Source organism: Diplotaxodon limnothrissa, linkage group LG17 (assembly GCF_057381915.1).
Source record: "Diplotaxodon limnothrissa isolate DT_005_m linkage group LG17, D_limnothrissa_male_GT1.1, whole genome shotgun sequence".
In the NCBI taxonomy this organism is placed as follows: domain Eukaryota; kingdom Metazoa; phylum Chordata; class Actinopteri; order Cichliformes; family Cichlidae; genus Diplotaxodon; species Diplotaxodon limnothrissa.
Window position 1 is genome coordinate 19579366 of NC_140612.1, and position 22803 is coordinate 19602168.

The window sequence follows — 22803 nt, forward strand, 5'->3', positions numbered from 1 at the left end:
CAATTTGGATTAACTATTAAAACCTGATTCTTTGATCCCTATAATAGAACAGAGAAAACCCGACTCATAGTGGTCAAAACATTTATAATTCTTTATTCAATCATCTTCCGGAAGAGAGAGAGCCCTGCACAGCCCAACGGCAGTTGCAGGATCTCTAACATTAGAATCATAAAATGTGTCTCATATAGGTGTTATTTTGGATCTCTACACATCATACAGTTTCAACAACTCCTTGTATGGTACCAGTTCCTCTTTTCTGTCTGGCTTCCCATATTTATTAATATGCTTGTATAGCTCTACACTAACTTCCTGTTTTTCAGTCTGGGTGAGCACTTAGTTTGTGAGTCAAAAGTGGCCTTGCTTTACAAACCTTCATTACTAAAGTACATAAAACAATATAATCAGAAAATAAGCACTAAGAATATATTAATTACATGACGATCCCCACAAACTGCATGTCTTTGGACGGTAGGAGGAAGCCGGAGTACCTGGGCGGAACCCACACAAACACGGGGCGAACATGCAAACTCCACACAGAAAGACCTGGTGGAATTGGACCTTCTTGCTGTGCAGCAACAATGCTAACCATGCTGCCTGGACTTATTAATATTTCCATTATTTATTAATATAATGGACAGTGATAACAGAGACCTTTGTGAGTTACATTTTAATCAGTCACACCTGAAACGTGTTGGGACTGATCTAAATAATGCTTTGACCTGCTGCGTCACATGCTACCATCAAAGGACACTTTGTGTCTGGCTGACACACCAGCAAAATGGCTTTACACTCTTTAAATTTGAATAGTTAGAATACCACCGATATAGAATGTTTAGGACTATTATGGATATTTGATGACTGAGAAATCTGATATGCCAGCCAATTTTATTTTTTCCTTAGCTGTAGACACACTTAGCTGTGGTTTTGGGCTGAATTGAAGTTTCTTTTCCTGGCAGGTGTGTCAGGGTTGTTTTTGCTCTTCCCTGTGGTGGTCTCGCTTCCCACTCCTCGCCTGGCACACTTGTCCTCCATCTGGTGATTGGTTTTTAAGGACCAGCTAGAGGCGCAACTCTCCATCAGATTATTTTGATCAGCATGGTAATCGGCCAACCTAAGGTCTTGGTGTTTTGATTGTTTGCCTTCTACCTTCTGTATTGTTAAAGCCAAGTTAAACTGCTAAAATACTCAAATCATTTCTTTGAATTTATGAGCTGGTCCACATTCCCTGATGGAAAAAAATAAATAAATGAAAAAAAAAACTGTTGAAACTTACCTGCAATACTAACCTGTCTGTCCATCCGTTTCTGCTCTAACGAAATCTGCTCACTTTACTCACAGCTTTCTTCTGCTCTGGCTCAAACTCCCCACCCTGTTCCAGCAGATCAGCCTTCTGAACTAAATTCTGTAACCTCAGTGATTGGTCAGCCTCACGTGCTTGTTGCTTTGAGTGAACGTTTTAAATAAAACTCACCAGCATGTTGTTGGTAGTTTAAAAGTCCTAAAGGTCAGAACTCCTCGGCTTTCAAAGCTTTGAGGTGTTGGGCACATGGTCCTGCTGCAGTATGAGTCTTTCTCCAGGGGGTGGTGCATGTCTGAATAATGGAGTGCTGTCCAGCATCTGTGATATCTTTTTGTGTCCTTACATTGGTAAGTGGGACTTTTGTTCATGATAAACTGTAAAATCCTTATGTGTCTCAGCCCAAAGCAAGCGTTTCTCCTCGTTTCCTCTCCTGAGAAGTAATTTAACGACTCTTCTTATGCTCTGAGAACACTACTAGTCAGACCTTTGCTGATTTCCTCTTTTATTTACCAAATTCTTTATCTGTGATAATGGTGCTTTTCTGCCTCTTTGTGAGCAGTGCTTGATATATTGATCTTCTGATAGTGTGTTCACTTTTTGGCCTGCCTGATCGTGCTTTGGATGCAACTAAGCCAGTTTTCACAAATTGTTTCAGACTGCCGCGCAGGAAACCCACCCTAGAGGACTGGAGTTTGACAATCCCACTTTAGACTTTTACTTTTTTTAACAACTTAATAAGAAAGAAAAGCAACAAATCTGAACAGATGTCTTAGATCAGTGGTTCCCAAACTTTTTTTGCTAGGCCCCCCCTTTGTTTTACAAGAAAAATGTCTCCCCCCCCCCCCTCCCCTACGCGCACACACCCATATTTTGCTCCATTGCAGTTTATTTCACACCTCAAACATTTAGTAAACAATTAAGCAAATACAAGTAAACTGCAATAAATTACAGGTAGTAATAAAATAAACTACTCTTTTACGCTACGTCCACACCTACAAGGGTATTTTTGAAAACGCAGCTGTTTCGTCCACATGTAAACGCCGTTTCGAATCACCGAAAACAGAGATTTTTTTAAAACTCCTTTTTTGCGTTTACATGTGGACAAGGAATACAGAGTTCATCACGCAACGTCAAAGGTATGTGCCTTTTTTCACGTCACGCTGTGCAGCACGCAGTGTTGGGTAAGTTACTTTAAAAAAGTAATTAATTACTATTACTAATTACTTAATCAATATTGTATTTAAAATACTTATATAATTACTGTGTCTAAAAAGTAACTTAATTACTAAATAAGTAATTTAACTAAATACTTATTAAAATCCCCATAAACCTTGAGTGGACAAACAATAGAAATTAAACTCTTTAAGGCTAAAAATAATATTTTGCCCTTTAAGTTACAAAGAGTATTTTTAATGTATTCAGGGGGAGAAGATAGTAGAAGGAAATTTTATTTTAAGCATCAGTTAGCTAGGACAACACAAAGATTAATGAGTACAACGGTTAGGGGTATATACGACTGTAGAACTCTCTTCGTTATAATTTAAAGAATTGTATAAGTTTACATTGTTTTAAAAAGTGTTACATGCTTAAAACGATAACTCAATACGAAGAATGCGAATGAAATTGGAGTTCATTGAAAAAGGATCCTTTATAATTTTTTGTTTTATTTATTTAATTTAATTTTTCTCCTTGTTACTATGTGGAGTGGTATATTCCGATTGTAAATTTGTTGTTTGGTTTGGGTTAGGACCGGAGAGAAATGTTAATATTAGTTTGTCCCTGATTTTTGGTGCCCACTTGTAATATAAGTTGGATTGTAGATAGGGGGCAGGGTTTAATAAGAATATTTTCTTCTTCCTACTCCTTTTCACACATGGTTGTAGTGCTTTATTGATAGAAAGTGTGGTTGGTTTGTTTGATCTGTTGTACCAAGTGTGAAATAAATAAATAAATGAAATGAAATGATGTTGTTCAGGCTTAACAACTTACAGTGTGGCACTAGCTGTTTCAGTCCTGGTGTGGAACTTTTCTTAATGCATTTGGTCTAAACAAAATGCTCTTCTCAATCAAGACTGCACAGTTTGGTTGTTGTGAATCAAGCAGACGTTTGTTCACCAGTGGACATTCTGGGCTAGGAAAACCCATATAATATTGACAACACCCTCATCTGTCAATCAGTGTTATTCATTTGTGGTGACTTCAATGACTTGGTTCACATTTAAGGAATATTTAATTTGAAAATGGTCAAATTAAATAGGCATTGAACAGAAAGTGAGATTACAGCCAACCCTCAAGTGGCTGTTAGAGGAACTGCGAAATGTGGCATTTCTGTTTCAGCCCTGCAGGTCGCCAGTCGCCACTTGCTGCTTCAAACACGTTCTCACTCACAACTCGTCAAACGTGTGACGCATGGTCAGGCCCCCTCTGCTGCACATATGGACGCGCAGGGTACCCCTCTGGCGTCGGGAATTGACGTGAAGGGTCCTCCGATTGAAGAGATTTTGTCGGTATATTTAGACATTTTCCAAATCACATTGTAACGACCTATACTGAACACAATAAATTATATAATGCAGGCAACTATCTGAGAGAAAAGTACTGCAGATAAAACTAATTACAGGCTGTTATTTGTGTATCGGTTCTTGCATTGACGGAGTGAGCGATGTATGCTGGGTAATGGCACAGCTAGCGATTGGGTGAATTTATTGCACCGGTTTTATAAACTGTTCTACAATCCTTTTGATATTTGGAAATCTGTCGATCATTCTGCTACAGCTGTAAGATATCTTCTCCAACTCCTCTGAATACATGCAGTCATTTTACCGTCTGCTTTGGCTAATCACGCTCTTACGTATTAAATTAAATTAAATGCCTAATAAAAAAGCTGTTCTTTTTTATTAGGCAAAAACATTTTCGGCAAAAAAACATTATGCAAAAACATTTTCGGAAAAAAAACATTATGCAAAAACATTTTCGGTGCTGTTAAGGAATTCACAGCGACTCACTTGTTTATTTTTGAGAAAGTTTATTTTTTTATCATATCAGATGAGCGGCAGTGACGTCAACGTACTCGATCGTTGTTCTTTTTTATTAGGCAAAAACATTTTCGGCAAAAAAGCAGTATGCAAAAACATTTTCGGTGCTGTTAAGGAATTCACAGCGACTCACTTGTTTATTTTTGAGAAAGTTTATTTTTTTATCATATCAGATGAGCGGCAGTGACGTCAACGTACTCGATCGTACCACAGGTAAGTGCGAATCTGAATCTGTAGATTTTTTTAAATTATTTTTCTTATTTAAAACCAAAAAGAAAAACCCGAAACAGTGAGCTCACAAAGCTGCTTTTAGCAGTTCCATGGGTTAAGATTAGCAATTTCGTGGAACAGCGAATGACTTAACATTTAATAGCATATATGTTACCACACCACATGTGCTGTAAGTTAGCTAAATTCATTTCTGTTAGCCAATCAAGTTAAGCTTATCATATATCATCATCCAGGGTACAGTGATAGAGAAGTGTGTGCTGACGTTTGCTGTTGTTGCCACTTTGTAAAGTTTGAGGGTTCTAATAAGGGTCAGTGTTGCCAGATTGGGTTGATGCTGAAATTGAAGATAGACGTTATCTATCAATCTAGCTCTCTCTTTATGGCTCTCTCTCTCATTCTGGCTCTCTCTCTCTCTCTCTCTCTCTCTCTCTCTCTCGATTTTAAACTTAATAACAGCATTACATAATCATTAAATAGCAGACCGATCATCTATGCTGCAAATGAAATACAAATGGACACTAAACAGGGTTTATCTAAATCGTTACAATAGGGTTTAATGTATATATTTATTTATAAGGTGCTTCTGAATTCTGAATACTTTTTTTTTTCTAAACAGGTTCTTCATCAATCAGCCTATTATTGATTGATTCCTTCCTACATCTGCTTTTTGAAAAACTCCTAAAGGCACTTTTAAGAGCCACGTCAGTCTGTTTGTATCTGTTCTTACTGCTGTCCTTATTGGTCTGTCTCTCTGTTTCTGCCTCGCTCTGTTGGTCTCTGTCTTGTTTGATTATTCTGTTTGTGTGTGTGTGTGTGTGTGTGTGTGTGTGTGTGTGCGCGTGCGTGTTTGTTTGTTTGTGTGTTTGTTTGTGTGTTTGTTTGTTTGTTTGTTTGTTTGTTTGTTCTTCTTTCTGCCATGAGTGACTCCGAAATTCAAGATCCTTTAAGGATCCTAGATAATCTGACTGATCAGCAGGAACAAATTGATGAGCTCCAACACCTCGATGACATGCTTGGTGAGCTGAAGCAAGAGGTAGCTCCTGTACCTGTGAAGCCACCTGAACTAACAGTAAAATGGAAAAAAAGAGACAAAGATGGAAACCAACTCTATGCGAGGCCAAGATCAATCCGGAGTCAATTACATAAGGGTCAGTACTCTTTCATACAAGATAATTTGAAGATATAGATTGTATGGACACAAAACCATAAATTTAACGTATTAATTAATTTAAATATTTGTAAAGACAAACAGGAAAGTAATTTGTTTGTTTTGACACAAAAGGACATTAAATAAACCACAGAATTATCTCTTAAAACTGAATGATCCCCCCCTAGCAAGTATGGCATTCATTACGTTATGTTAGTCCAGTAACAAAATGTGGCTGACAGTTACCTCCTCACAAGGATTTTGGTAAAAGATATTGGTACTTGGCAGCACAGTGGCACATCAAAAAATGTCCTGATTTCAATTCCACTATCAGACCAGGGTCTTTGCGTGTAGAGTTTGCGTGTTCTTCCCTTGTTTCTCTGCTCGCAGGTTACCTGGTTTACTCCCACAGTCCTGAGATGTGGAGTTTGGCTAATTGGTGATTCTAAATTGTTTCTGTGTTATAAATGTGGATTTGATTTGTGTTTTTGATATACTGTTGATGTTTTATACAGCTGCCCACAGTCAGAAGACCAATTCTACCACTAATAACAGTCACTGTGAGGTGGCATTTGCCCCAGAGACTGTTGGTATGTACTCCACTGTGTCTTCACTAGATCAAAGCAGTATGTTCATGTGTTTGCAGCAATTGCTAGCATATTTATAGCCATCAAGCTTTACTCTCATAGCTACTCTGTCCATTACACTTTTATAATTTAATCAATTTTAATAGAAAATGTATTTGTTTTTTTTAACAGAGCGCTTTCTACAAGAACTCCAGAGCTCACTGAATGATTCTTCAGACGATCACCATGAAGCACCACCACCAAAAGCTCCTCTTTTGGCTTCCTTGAACTGGAGCACAAGAAAAACTCTTTTTTCAGAGAGTTGGAGGGCCAAAAGACCCCATCTGGTGAATACCATGGCAGCTCAAGAAAGTGTGTCGGAACATATATGCCAACAATGTGGGAGCAATCCAGCTGTGCTTCGTTGTCGTGACTGTCTACCACGCCCCCTTTTTTGTGATAAATGTGATGTCATCACGCACACCAGATATGTCCTTCACAATAGACGTGCCATGACTGCCGGATTCTTCCAGCCATTGCCTCCAACAACTTACATTGTAAATAAGACCCTTTGCCATGATGGTAAGTTCTGTGACTAAACTTATTGTGTTTACTGTTTATACATTTCCCTTACGCTCTCTCTCTCTATCTCATTTTTTAAAAAAGTTGATGCTTCCTCAGCTCTCAACTACACTGTTAGCTTTGAGCTGTTAAGTTGTTTTTTTTTTATTGTTTCAAGTAAGGCTCAGTTGGTCCTACCATATCTTAGTCACATTTCAACGTTTTACTTCATAGTTAATAAACTTATTTAAATCATATGTTACGCATACATGTTCACTTCTTTAGCACGACTTGTACCTGTGGAGAGCCCAGTCACAATCTGCGGCTGTCCACCAGAGTGTTTGAGGGTCAGACCAGGAAAGGTTGTTGCTGTGGTCACAATGAATGGTAAGAAGAACTTCATTTTGTCCTGACTGACAACCATCTGTAAATAATTCACCTAAAACTAAACCCTCACAAGCATTGTTGCAGTATATTCTGAGACAAAAAGAAGACCTAACCCAAAGATAATAAACTTTTACTCTGGAGTCATGAGTTTTTCACTTTTCTAGGACGTTACAATCTCAGCATGCCAGAGCTGAGGTGTGAGACATGTGAAGCTTCTTGGACTGCTGGAGTAGATGACCTAAATCTAAGTGATTACTGGCCCGCTACCCTTCACTTTTCTACTTTGTACGCAACAGATGTCTTCTTCACATTTGAAGAAATGAAGATGGCATCACCCGGACTCTCCTGCAAAGCATTTTTAAAAATGCTTGATCAACGAACTCTCCACTTTGGCCGTGTGAGCATTTTAGTTTATGCATCCTTTACAGTATGGTTCTTCTGTGTTATTCAGGATTTAAAAGTCACTTGTAGCGTAGTTGTTTTCTGTTTATGTCTTTCATTTTAAACCAGACGGGAAAGATCTCTGCAGATGGCTTTAAGAAAAGTTTCTTTGAGTGGGAAGCCGTGAGATATGAATTAGACAAGATTTTAAAGGAGGATCCCTTCACATGTCATGCATGTGCCCCAGACATGCTTGCAATTTCAGTGGATGGAAACCGCAAGCATTACCGTTTCAAGAATGCAGCCAGGTACAGCAAAATATGTGTAATACCAACGTTTGTTTCAGACAATGTGACTATAAGGTGCACCAATTAACTTTGGACTTACTTTGTATGACACCATAAAGTATACTGTATTGCTATTTTGTTCAGATCTGAGGAACTGGGCATCTTTGAAGACGCCTTCATAGCAAAGGATGAAGATGTGGGAAGATTTGTGGACTACATACACAGCACATCCAGACATGTAAGATTGAACGCTCTAATTACATAGACATAATTATGTTAACCTTTAACACTCTGTTGAAGAGATTGTGAAAAGACATTGTCACCAGCTATTTAATGCATTTTAGGTCTCCGGACGAGGTGTTTGTGGAGGGGAGTGGTCAGCAGCCAGAGAGACCTCCCAAAGATCCAGCAGCAAGGTGGATGAGGAGGGACTGGAGCTTGCAGTGTGTAGGCATGGAGTGCTGCTCCGTGCTCTAAATATGTACAGGGGTGAAATTTTTGCTTATCCCTTGTACCTGCAACAAAAGCTGGCCAATAGACATATCACTTTTTTTTGTATGGATGTTACCTGCAAGTATTGGCCATATCTTGAAAGAGTAACAAAAAGCTGTCCAGAGCTCCAGCACCTTCTTAGCATGAAGCCATTTCTTTCAGTCTTTCATGCTAAAGCCCACGATTTCAAATGTGAGGTATGAAATTCTGACTTTAATGACTTTATCTGAACAATTGCACATCAACATTTTGTGTAATTTGTATTTTATCTGTGTGTGTGTATGTGCATCTGTGTGTGTGTGTGTGTGTGTTTTTTTTCCAGGTGAAATGGAGTGGAGCATATCAAGATGGGGCTGGTTTGACTCTAGGGGAGGAGGTAGAGCAATGTAATGCCTTTTTGTCAAGGATTGCAGTTACCACAAAACATATGTCCAAAGCAGGTGAGAAGGCAAATCCTGCACTAGTTAGATTTTAAGTGTGTAATTATGATGAAAGTGGTAACACTACGTTTTCTGTGTTTGCAGGATGGAGTGACATGCTAACTCTTATGGCCATGCGCTGGAATCAACAAAAGCTAGACCAGTTGGCCACCTCTCTGACCCATCGATATCAGAAGGTAATGATATTGTTACTTTATTTTTAGATGATTACTCCTCTGTGTTCTTATTATTTGGAGTAAACATGTGTTTAGTGTTTTTTGTTTGTTTGTTTGTTTTTTAATATCAAATTGACAATGTAGGCCACAAAAGCTCTTCTAACCCAGCTTCAGAACCTGGAGTCCTTAAAAGTCCAATTAGCAGTGACTGACAGTCAACTGGATGAATGGGTCAGTGATGTAAAGGATTGGGCAGAAGGTGAGCAAAAACTGATTCAAAAATGTGATGCAATTGTACAATGACTTTATGTAAGTGTAGCTGTGTTATTTCTTCTAAGCAGCAACAACAAGCACAAGTGATATTGATCCCTTGGTGAGCAGAATCGAAGTGCTCGTAGCGAGCATAAAGAGACGATCCTAGCGTCTGTACAAAGACACCGATGGAAATAAAGCCCGTGCCAAGATTCGTCGCAAGATCAGAGAAGAGAAAGGAATCTTGACTTCTGCTGTGGAAAAATACAACAGAATGTTTCCCGACAAAGAAACTCTGTGCTTGGAAGAAATTCTGTCTGGTGACACAAGCTGGCCGTGGCAGCGGGCACACAGCGGTAGTTGTACATATATGTTGTCTACTTTCAGCATATCTGACATATAATGAAACCCTAAGCTTCAGGTGTTGACCTAAAATCATTTATGACTTCAGACGTTCTTTGTGAATTGATTTATAACTTTGTTATAAATGCATTTCAGACTCTGTCAGCCTTACAACAAAGAGAAGGGCATTCGATATCATCATGGCAATAAGAAGGAAAAGAAGATTCTTGTTACAGAGATGGACCATCACTGGAAATCTCTTTCAAAATATGATGATATCCTGAAAGAGCTGTCCGGCCTGTTTTCCAGTGAGATATTTAAAAGTATGTATTTAAGTAATGCATACAAAACACTGACTGTTTCTTAAGGCATTAAAGCAGACTAAATTATATGTTCTATTTTTAAGGTTCGCATTGTGGCCTAAGTGAGGAGGGTTTGAGAGGTCTACAGAGCATCATCCTCAGAAAACGACAGAATGTGAAACAAAACAAGCTGCACGCAAGACAGTGTTACATGCAAGTTTTGTCAGGAGCAAAGAACATTAACCTTGATCATACTTCCGACGATGACTTTTACAGTGACTCTGAATTTTCTGATTAAAGTCGGTAATAAATATCTGTAATATATCAGTTTGTCCTCAAAGTTATATCAACTTCCTACCTTGCAGGTTTAATGCTGGGGGCCCCAATTTTTTCAAGTTGGCCATAGACCAGTCATTGACAGTGCATTCCCAAGACTTCATCACATCAATGCATATAGTTTTTTACAAAGACAGCTGGCACATTTTTATTTAATGTCATTCGTAGAGCTAAAAACTACCCTGTTACACTGTTTTTAAACATGCATTTTGGTAATACATAATAGTACACTGTTATGTATCAGAGGGAGATTTTGTACTTTTTACATTTTTGTCATGTTAAGTTACTGTAATATATTTTTGGCTCACAGAATTTACAAGACATATTGAAATGTGATTGATAGAACTTTGTAAGCAAATTTCAAGTATGCTTGTCACAGGTGAGAGTTTTCATTCTTGAGTATTTTGATGTACATGTTAAGGATATTTTCATGGTATGTATCATTCATATCAACAGTATCAATAATGTTTGAGTGCATTACTAGTACTTGTGCTTATTTTTAAAATAATCATACTACAGTACAGTAGGCAGTTCAGCTGATTCTGTCACAACAACCCTGATCCACAAATTAACTTTTGGATATATAACTTTTTTTGTTTAGTTCCAGTTGTACAGCGATGTGCTCAACCATATTTTTTTTAAAATTTAGAGTATTAATTGATCCAGTGGTTACTAAGCCTACAGTGTCTTAGGGTGGACCAACATCATTGTCATTTTACCCCCACCAAATTTCCTTAAGTTGTCTGTATCACTGTAGTTTATTTGTTTTTATATTACCAATGACCACAATCAAATAAAGTTGAAAAATAACTGTCAGTTTGATGTTTTCATGCAGTTTCAATGGATCATTTTGTCACCACAGTTAAAATTTAGCAACATTTATATTTCCATGACAAAGACATAAAACACATTTCTGTTTAATATAGTTATGACTGTAGACTTGATATGTAAAAACTGAAAATGACTGTTAGAGTTTGTATTGTTGATTGTCATTTATGCTTAGAAATATTTAACCATAGATGCTTAGAGGTGTATAATCAATTGTGTAGTGATAGGTTGTGTGATCTTTAACAGGCTACAGAGGCTTGGTGTGCATTCCACACTAGAATGCACACCTACATCCTGGGAGCATGGGAAAGTTCGTACCTTGCTTAATTGTTTTATGGTAGGATTAACGTAGCTACGTCTGTTCTAGTCTAAGTGCTTTTGTGTATAAATGAACTGCTGGACTTCCTTACTGTGTTATCTAGGATGAACCATCTAGGGTGAGGGGGAGGCTACCCTCTTCCTGACCAAGGATGTTTGACCCTTTGATCAGCAGTCCACACACACACACACACACACACACACACACACACACACACACACACACACACACACACACACACACACACACAGGCAAGGTACTCTTTGTGTGTATGTAGACGTCATATGTTAATGAACCTATGCATATTCATGTAACCTCAATAAAAGGGCAGTGGTACGGGAGAACGGACGAGAGCAACTGGGGTCAAGTGAAGGAACGGCACTCTGTCCGGTCTCTCCCGTGCACGAGTAACATGAAGAACTTTGCCTACTTGTGTCTTGCTTTGCAGTGTAATTATATTGTCTTCAACGTTCCAGCGGATGGGTTCAAGCTACAAACCTATCAATGACTGCCAATCATGTAAGTAATTTGTGAAAAAGAACGTAGAAATCTATTTCACAAACAAAAACAATTTCTTATTATGCAACCCTTTCAATACTATAGCCCACACCAGATCAAATTTAGGTATTTGTGACACATACAGCACATACATTTATTCCACAAAAGGAATAGATGGATGGCCACTATGGAGAAAGGCAGTCCTGAAACTTCATCAGGAGGACAAATCGTTGTGTGCATCAACTTCACAGTGTCTTTTGGTCTTTTATCAAAAGATATTTGCCATTTTTTAGTTTCTTTTAAAGTTCTTGGTTAGGTTTAGGGATTAAAGACCAAATCCAGATTATAATATAAAAATATTGTGACACATCATCAGTAGTGGGCCTTGGATTCATTGGGTGTTTTGGCCCTTACCAGTAGACACCCTCATAAATGGAGGCCCTGCCAGGGTTGATCAGGCCCCGGGGTGTGTCACTGGTTGATGTGAAATTGCTATTTCTCTTCTACTTTTTCCTATTTAGTTTTCTACAATTTATTTTCTTCTATCACTTCACTGCAAAACGATAAGTACTATTTAGGTCTTTAGTGCTTAAAGAGCCTCACTTCTTAAAGAGATAGAAAAGGTGAAAGAGAAAAGAGATAACATAGGAGAGAGGAGAGCCGGAACTGGGGCATGTGATCTGGCATCCCATACCTCCGCGCCCAGATCGGGCTGTACCCTCTACATCTCCACTGCCTCCCACAAACAGGAAAAAGAGCTGAGGGTAGAAGCAAAACGTTTTTTCATTCCTGCCTTATGTTTCACTACCATGAGGTTAACTGCACAGCCCCAGGAGCCCTGAAACAGCTGTATCAGTCAACAAGGCTTCAGGTCTATCACAGTACAAATTATAGTGTTATGTTTTCTACCCTTTTGATGCCCCCTGCTTAGGTAGCTCCACCACAGTTTGATCAATTCTGGGCATGTGTGTTGCGGATAGCTGACTGCCCAAGTGATCTCAGCCCTCTTTAACCACAGCCAGTGATTGGCCCACTCAGCAGTGTTAGCTAATTTTCTTATAACCTGCAGCAGCACCTGTCCTCTGGCTCCAATCTCTTTAAGCAGTTTTGCTATTGTACTGGCCCCTAACCCTAAATAGTAGTTCAGGTCGTATCTCTCTACAGAAACAGCTTAATTCTCTTTCTCCTATGACGGCCAATATTTGTTAGTAATATTCTAAAGCCAAAAACGACATAGTCCCAATATACGGGGTTAAGTGCTGTTAGAGCTCAGAGGGTTGACTTAAACCTCTAATAATCAATGTAGTTAAAATACTCAAAAGAATGTTGTCAGTGGTAATGGGACAAAGCCACATTCAATGTTGATTTTAATTTGAAAATATGTGTACATAATCTAACATGCTTATTATTTGTGGGGACATCACACTTGAAATGATTACTGGTAGTGCAATTTGACATTTTCTGTGTTCTATGTATACATTATATGTGCAAAGCAGAAAAAATAATATTTGCATAGAGAATGAAGTTATATAACAGTGTAGGTGGATCAAGGCCAAGTCAATGTTGAGCATCTAAGAAAATTATGAAAGTTGATACTACTAGTAATGGAAACTTTCAGTCTCAACATCAAACAGTACTACAAGTTCTCATATCTCAATAGACCTTTGATTTTTTATTTTACTTTTCATTGACAGTACTCAGTACAATTTCACCAGCCTTCATACTTTAAACTAAACAGAACACCTGTTTACAATAACAACTTCATATGAGAAACAAAGGGAAACAGACTGATGGGTTTTATGGATTGAGTTGCTAGCTGTGGGTCATATTCACCGTAACAATTATAACAGCCTACACTCACTTTTTAAAGAATGTAGCAAATATAAATGCTGTACAAAAACATTCAAGTTAAGAACACAGAACTACTATTGTAGTTAACAACATAATATAAAGTCTTTTTTTACGTAACACAATGCATTTTAACAAGTATAAATATTTGTCTAACATTTCTAAACAATCAAACTGCTGAAAATGAACATATCCAGTCTGTGAACAGAGAAGATCAATGTGACATCTGGATGTATGGACCTTTGGTTCCACATATTTCTGAAAGTGTTCCTTGTAGACAGTACACAACTTCAGTTTTCAGACATTATATCTTACTTGTTTGTAACATGGAAAAACAAACATCACAACATCATAAAAAGACTTCCTCAGTGGCTGAAGGAGGTGGCACATCTGGCATGGCAAAGTGGTGTTGAAATTCACTGGCTGGCTCCCACGTGTCATCCCAGATTTTCCCACTGGAAAATATAATTATTGAAAGAAACAACACCAAAAACATTAATATCGTGTTGGGGATTACTTCGTGCTTTTTATGTTTAACACCAGAGGTGGAACATGATAAAGACATTTCCTTAAGTACTGTACCAAAATGCAAATTGTCATTTTTATGGATATTTTCAACTTCTGCTACACTATTTGTAATTTAGATGGATTACAAACAAAACACTACTGTACAGTTACACTCGACACATATGAAAGACTTAGTTATTGTTTTTCAGTTGAACAGTTCATAATATCCTTTCTGTGAAGTGAAAATAAAAATTGTTCAAATGTGATAATTAGTTTCTTTTGGATTATTATAAAGGCTGTTGTTTACTCTTTAATTTGTAGAGATTCATTGCTGTCACACAATTGTAATGTTAGAAATACAGTATGCAAAACAACTGAAAGCTTTCACAGTGTGATATTAGTACTTCTTTGGAAAGTTCAGAATCTGAATACTCCCTCCACTGCTTAGGCAATTTATCCTTTGGCACACATAAATCTGTGTAAGACATGGACAAATTCTCTCCACTTTGTCAAAATCCTGATAGCTTTTATATATTTCTTACAATTAATGTGAGTGCTCTTATGGCCCCAGCACAGTCCAGCTGGAATTATTCCCAGTACTTTTGCATCTAAGTGAGACACTACGTGTGTTTTCTGAACAGTTTCAAATATATTTCTTATTAAATTTGTTATTTTATGATTCGACAAAGATGGCAAAAAACTTTGCAATAATCCTTAATTGATTAAATAATTGAGATAGGATAAGAAAAAAAGCGAGAAGTAAGACGTGACAAAACACCTGGTTTTCCATTTTCATTTGTGCTCCAAAAAGGTAATAGATGGAAACAGAACATTCTCAGAGAATGAAATATCAAGAGCTTCTTACCAAACAGAGCAAGGCAACCAACGCACTTTTACTTCTGTGTTCCCCTAGACAGAAGGAATCAGAGAGGCAATCGTTAAATAACATGGTTAATGGATAGGTGTCTTCATAAAGCTTGTGTGTAATCCAGTGTGCACACCTGAGACACACACAGACCCATGTAAACACACTTTGATAGATGTGTAGGTATGTGTATGTAAGGCATTTCTGTTTATAAAAAAAATAATAATAGGATTTTGAAAAGCATGTATCCAATTGTGGCATTCACAAAAAATTATTTTGATCACAGGTTTAGTTAACTGCGTCTATCTGTTTTTGACTCTGGCTATGTTCTTTTCTTCGGAAAGTTTGACGTACTTGATACATCATACACTGACATAATCAATATCATCCCATTATGAATTGTTTGAATTGTGTCCATTTAAACACTTCAAACTACACATGCAGGACACTGACAATCGTGTCGCATTGGACAGTTACACCTCCACTGTCTTGGACTACATCTGTTTCTGTGTGGACAATGTAACAACTTGGAAACGATTCCGTGTGTTCCCTAATAATCCACCCTGGATGACACACGGAGTTCAACAACTTATTCGAACAAGGAACAACGCTTTCAAATCCGGGGACCAGGAGGCATACAGTGCTGCCAGGGCCAACCTGAGAAGAGGCATCAAGACTGCCAAGCAGCAGCACAGGAGGCGTATCGAGGCCAGGTTTGAGAACAACACAAACCCAAGGCAGGTCTGGGAGGGCATCAGGGCTATCACGGACTACAAAAGAAGAACACCATCACCCTCAGCCGACAGTTCTACTCTGGCTGAGGATCTAAATCTCTTTTATGCCCGTTTTGACAGGGAGAACACCGACCCTGTCCTGTCCCCTCTCCCCTCAACCGACCCTGCTCCGGTCCTGAGCACTCATGAGCTGAGGCGTGTGTTCCGGAGCATTAACATCAGGAAGGCGGCCGGGCCGGATGGAGTGCTGGGCCGGGTGCTAAAAGACTGTGCTGCGGACCTGGCGGACGTCTTCACCTCTATATATAACACCTTGTTGTCCTGTTCACTGGTACCATCCTGTTTCAAAGCAGCAACCATCGTTCCCATCCCAAAACAGTCAAATGTCACATGTCTGAACGATTTCAGACCTGTGGCACTCACCCCCATTCCCGCCAAATGCCTGGAGAGACTGGTCATTAAACACATCAGAGCTGCTTTTCCACCATCCCTGGACTCACACCAGTTTGCATACAGGGAGAACCGGTCAACCGAGGATGCGATCGCCACAGTGCTGCACACATTACTGAAGCACTTGGAACACAGGAACACCTATGCACGGCTCCTCTTTGTAGACTACAGCTCGGCTTTTAATACCATCCGGCCATACAAACTCCGTCCCAAACTCCACCAACTGGGACTTAACTCTTCTCTGTGCAACTGGATTGTGGACTTCCTCACTAACCGTAGACAGAGTGTCAGAGTGGGTAAGAACACCTCTTCCACCCTTGTGGTCAACACCGGTGCCCCTCAGGGGTGTGTTCTGAGCCCTCTGCTATACACTCTCTTCACCCATGACTGTATTTCCTCCTGCGCGTCCAATCTCATTGTTAAGTTTGCAGATGACACTACAGTGCTCGGACTTATATCCAACAATGATGAGACAAACTATAGGACAGAGGTGCAACAACTAGAGTCATGGTGCCACGACAATAACTTGGTCTTAAACACCAAAAAGACCAAGGAGATCATTGTAGATTTCCGGAAGAGGGGTCATAACAACCATCTGCCTCTCTTCATTGGCAGTGAGGCGGTGGAGAGGGTGAGCAGTTTTAAATTCTTGGGGGTAACTGTGACCGAGGACCTGTCCTGGGGCAACCATATCACCTCAGTTGTACGGAAGGCCCAACAGCGTCTCTACTACCTGAGGAGACTGCGGAGCGCACACATTCCCAGATCTCTGATGTTGAACTTCTACAACTGTGCCATCAGCAGCGTTCTGACGTATGGATTTCTAGTGTGGTTCCCCAGCTGCACCAAGGCCGATCAGCAAGCACTCCAGCGGGTGGTGAAAGAAGCTGGCAGAATTATTGGAACAAGTCTGCCAGAGATCAGTAATATCTTCCCCACTCGCTGTCTGAGGAGGGTGCACAGTATCCTGCGGGACCAACATCACCCTGCGCGCCACCTTTTCCATCTGCTGCCCTCAGGGAGAAGGTACAGGTCTATACAGGCCAGAACATCCAGACTGGCCAACAGCCTGTATCCACAGGCTGTGAGGCTCCTGAACTCTCTGCCCCCCTCTCACGGACAATAACCATATCCAACTTCTTAATAGCAATGAACTGGTCTGCATTGGTGCATCATATCTTTATTCTCTTCCCCCTCCTGCCCCCCCCCCCCCTCTTTCTTAAATAGATAACTATCATATCTGATATCATATCTCACAGTACAATAATATTGAATGGGTTGCATTGTTGTATTTTGTCATGTTTCTCAGGTCTTTGTCTGAATTTCTACGAACATTATTGCTAAGGATTGTCTTATTGCATTGGAGTCACACTGGGTTAAATATGTACACTTGGGTTTTAAGGGGTATTTATTATTTTCTTCTTTTTTTTGGGTTGTATGGAAGCCCCAAACGCAATTTCATTGTTCTTGACAATGACAATAAATAAATAAATACTAAATACTAAATACTAAATAGATTATCTACTATTTATAGTGAGACAGGGCTGGTCAGCATATATCAGGATCTATAAATTGTGCTTTCTATGATCCTGATTCAACAAGAACAACTGAGGATATAGGCTTACACAGAAAAAAATATGATCCTTCCTCATATACAGTCATTTGTATGTTAGCCATGTAGGTTTTTGTAGCAAGATGTAGCAGTATTCAATGTCTGTGATTAATTTTGCAGAATTGTTTAAGAACAAACACATGAAATACAATACAATCTTTTAATGTAATTCCATTAATCATTTCCCTTCACTAATCTCAAAAGTACATTTGAATTTACCCATGTAGCACAGTTCATGGCTGTAGTGCATGGATGAAAACAACTTGAGATAGGCTTACTGTAAAAAGTCTACTGAAAAGCAAATTAAAACATTTTAAGTATTACCTCATTTATCCTGCTCTCAGTGACTTCTTCAAACTGGAACACCTTCTGCCTACTACATCTTCGACAGCCTAAGAAATGAAAAATTACATTTAAAAAAAACATAAGACTCTGTATACACAAGAAATCAAATATGAGTTTTCACTCAACAAGTGAAAATCTGTAATATCCTCCTGATTGCCATACTCCATTTGTCCTCTGGGGTCAAAAAGTGAACCCACCTCAGTTGAGTTTTTTTTTTAAAGTACATACCATAAATTGTGAATCAATTCTGTGTAAAAACTTAGTTTCACTTAGGACCAACAAATTAACAAAAAAATTCACCCTTCATTTTGCAATTGAGTGCCACCAGACCTTGTTTATATAAATGCATACACTATTTGTTGAGAGAAACTAAAATGTTCTCTAAAAGTGCGTTTTAGTTTTCTCAATCCAATCAAGTTGAATTACAAAGTCCTCTTAACTAAAGTAAGGGATTGACCATATTTAATTATAGTCTTTTTTATAGTGTACACCAAAATGCAGCTAAATAACTAGTGAATAATACTTTGCAATGGTTTGTTAGTTCTCTAGGACAACATATGTATCATTTTTGGGTAAGAAACTTAAAAATCTCAAGACATAACATGCAAAGCAATACTTACTCTTTCTCTTCTTATTTTCATGTTGGCCACCCTCACTTAAGGACTGGGAGATCGCGTGGCTAGCAGGTGGATGAAGAGACTGCAGAGATGGCTGGTCTGCGGGTTTAAAAGGTGGTGGAGAGGTGGGAGAGGTTGTTTGTGAGGTGCTTCTGTCTCTCTTCTTTTTTTGGAAAGACTGGGAGCATGGAACAGAAGAAGGAGATAAAGGAACAAGATTGAGAACAAAAACAGTCTCTGTCTGCTCGTCTGACAGGCTCTTTGGGTGCTCCTCGAGGAGCCTAGAAGATTGATGTTCCTGGGTGGTCATCTCAGGCTGCTCCTTGGCGAGGCTCTCTGCTTGCTTGTTGATCAGGGTCTCTGCCTGTTCTTCACTGGGGATCTCTGCGTGTTCTTTGATGTGGGTCTGTTTGTCGGCACAATGCTCCTTGGTGGCATTCTTGGACTGCACAAGCTGCTGTTCTGTGGGGGTATTGGGGTGCACTGGTGTGGAGGTTCCTATAAAACATATTTACTTTCATAAAAATATTTTTCAAAAAAGGCCTTATATTTAGCAGGAACTACACTTTGGCTACGTTCACACTGCAGGCGAAAGCGCAGCAAATCCGATTTTTTTGACCCTCTGCGACCCATATCCGATCATGGTCTGACAGTGTGAACGGCACAAATCCGATATTTTCAAATCCAATTTGGGTCACGTTCGTATGTGTTACTGAATCCGATACATAGCTGATATTTTAGAAAGCGACTGCTGTTTGAATGGTCCTTTCACATTAAATCAATCTTCCACGTCACTGACACAAGACAGACGCCAATTATCAGCGCCAGAGAAGCACCACAGAAGACATCATGAACGCTTCCTGGCCATCCAGCTAAACTGTTGGGAAGACAACGTTGGAGAAACGTGAACATTTTATTTGCAGATTCTGACAGAAGTCTGAAACTACCCTTTGAAGCACCGCTCCTCTCTAAAACAGCAATAAGGATCATTATTAGGCCATATGTAAATAACAAAATAACTTAAAGCAAAATTGGGAAACATAAAGTCTCAAACAAGTCTTTATAATAAGGGCCATCAGTCAAAAAATACTGTTTGGTCTGGGTCTAAACAGAGCGCAATGTGTGTGACGTCTTCTTTTGCGCATGCGGCCGCTTTGGGCGTTCACACTAGAGCGCGTTTGCTGTCACATTTTATTTGTAGTGTGAACGAGCAGACAAAAAAATCTGAATTGAGCATTAAGACCTGCAGTGTGAACGAAGCCTTTGATAACATATCCTTCAATGGTTATTTAATGACCTTAAAATATACTTACACAATTTGCTTAAAGATTAATGAAGTATTCTGATTGTGAAAGCAAGTTGAGACGACTTGTTGTGAAAAGTTGCTATATAAATTAGCATTAATTAACTGGACTGAAAGTATACAACAGACTTCACTCTTACCCTTAGACAGTATAAATTCATAAGCCCTCTGCATCTTCTCCAGGAAATTTCTTGTAGTAGAAGTGGGGTCCAAATGGGTAATAACATCTGCTACCCACTTATGTGAATTCTTGTCTTTTTTGCCAATGAATAAAATGGGCTTGTAGCCTATAGACTCAAGTTTCTGCACCTGAAATTAATAAAAAAAATAGTTGGCACAAATTAGTCAAACACAGCCTGTTGTTAAATGGTAAACGAAATGACTCTTATATAGCGTTTTCTCGTGGAGCACTAAAAGTGCTTTATACAACATGCAATATTAACCCATATTCACACCAGCTTCTTAGAAGTTTCCATTTAAGCATTCACACACAGCGATCGTGGCTCAAGAGTTGGCAGTTCGTTTTGTAATCGGAAGGTTGCCGGTTCGAGCCCCGGCTTGGACAGTCTCGGTCGTTGTGTCCTTGGGCAAGACACTTCACCCGTTGCCTACTGGTGGTGGTCAGAGGGCCCGGTGGCGCCAGTGTCTGGCAGCCTCGCCTCTGTCAGTGCGCCCCAGGGTGGCTGTGGCTACAATGTAGCTGCCATCACCAGTGTGTGAATGAGTGGATGACTGAATGTAGTGTAAAGTGCTTTGGGTTCCTTAGGGACTAAGTAAAGCGCTATACAAATACAGGCCATTTACACATTCATACTGATATGAATACATACAGCCACCACTGATGTATTACAGTAAAGTAATTGTTTGTCTTTAGCAAAATGTAGATAAAATATTGTTGCATGTTCTCAAAAGCACATATGATGAGCTGTGTTAATGTGCCAGCAACATCTTATAACAACTTAATGATAATATATGAAACAAAAATTTTTTTACTTACTGCAATACGGGCAGAATCAATTATCCGGCAAACATTTCTGTTTTTCAAGACAACTTCTGCCCACTGGCTATCCAATGATTCTACTTTTTCTTTTAGCTTCTTTTTGCTGGACAGACTTCCGAAGCAGACATAGCAGGTTCTTCTGCTTGCCTGATTGGGAGTCTGGCAAAATGTACAGGGCCTGAATTTGGGGCGTGTCATGTTGAAACAAAGAATAATTACAGACAGAAAAGGCAGCAGACAGACAAAAGGCAAATTATAGGTTAACCAGCACACTGACAACAAGAAAAAAGCTGAAGAGTTAAAGAGACAGAAATGCGGATAGAAACAGAGAGACAGACCAATAAGGACAGCAGTAAGAACAGATACAAACAGACTGACGTGGCTCTTAAAAGTGCCTTTAGGAGTTTTTCAAAAAGCAGATGTAGGAAGGAATCAATCAATAATAGGCTGATTGATGAAGAACCTGTTTAGAAAAAAAAAAGTATTCAGAATTCAGAAGCACCTTATAAATAAATATATACATTAAACCCTATTGTAACGATTTAGATAAACCCTGTTTAGTGTCCATTTGTATTTCATTTGCAGCATAGATGATCGGTCTGCTATTTAATGATTATGTAATGCTGTTATTAAGTTTAAAATCGAGAGAGAGAGAGAGAGAGAGAGAGACAGAATGAGAGAGAGAGCCATAAAGAGAGAGCTAGATTGATAGATAACGTCTATCTTCAATTTCAGCATCAACCCAATCTGGCAACACTGACCCTTATTAGAACCCTCAAACTTTACAAAGTGGCAACAACAGCAAACGTCAGCACACACTTCTCTATCACTGTACCCTGGATGATGATATATGATAAGCTTAACTTGATTGGCTAACAGAAATGAATTTAGCTAACTTACAGCACATGTGGTGTGGTAACATATATGCTATTAAATGTTAAGTCATTCGCTGTTCCACGAAATTGCTAATCTTAACCCATGGAACTGCTAAAAGCAGCTTTGTGAGCTCACTGTTTCGGGTTTTTCTTTTTGGTTTTAAATAAGAAAAATAATTTAAAAAAATCTACAGATTCAGATTCGCACTTACCTGTGGTACGATCGAGTACGTTGACGTCACTGCCGCTCATCTGATATGATAAAAAAATAAACTTTCTCAAAAATAAACAAGTGAGTCGCTGTGAATTCCTTAACAGCACCGAAAATGTTTTTGCATACTGCTTTTTTGCCGAAAATGTTTTTGCCTAATAAAAAAGAACAACGATCGAGTACGTTGACGTCACTGCCGCTCATCTGATATGATAAAAAAATAAACTTTCTCAAAAATAAACAAGTGAGTCGCTGTGAATTCCTTAACAGCACCGAAAATGTTTTTGCATAATGTTTTTTTGCCGAAAATGTTTTTGCATAATGTTTTTTTGCCGAAAATGTTTTTGCCTAATAAAAAAGAACAGCTTTTTTATTAGGCATTTAATTTAATTTAATACGTAAGAGCGTGATTAGCCAAAGCAGACGGTAAAATGACTGCATGTATTCAAAGGAGTTGGAGAAGATATCTTACAGCTGTAGCAGAATGATCGACAGATTTCCAAATATCAAAAGGATTGTAGAACAGTTTATAAAACCGGTGCAATAAATTCACCCAATCGCTAGCTGTGCCATTACC

The 22803-nt window shown here is 39.0% G+C and overlaps 1 protein-coding gene and 1 pseudogene across 1 annotated transcript; one reads left to right on the top strand and one right to left on the bottom strand.

Moving 5' to 3' along the window:
* The first annotated feature begins 5482 nt into the window (after window positions 1-5482).
* LOC146614917 (uncharacterized) lies at window positions 5483-10176 on the top strand (annotated as a pseudogene).
* A 3880-nt stretch (window positions 10177-14056) lies between these two features.
* LOC146614918 (uncharacterized) lies at window positions 14057-21338 on the bottom strand. Its single transcript, XM_085376549.1, has 6 exons — window positions 21138-21338; window positions 20281-20449; window positions 18841-19335; window positions 18200-18267; window positions 15080-15123; window positions 14057-14162 (listed from the first exon to the last, which is right to left on the bottom strand). Exons 1-6 carry the CDS (start codon window positions 21336-21338, stop codon window positions 14057-14059), a joined length of 1083 nt encoding a protein of 360 aa, XP_085232675.1.
* Window positions 21339-22803: the final 1465 nt, after the last annotated feature.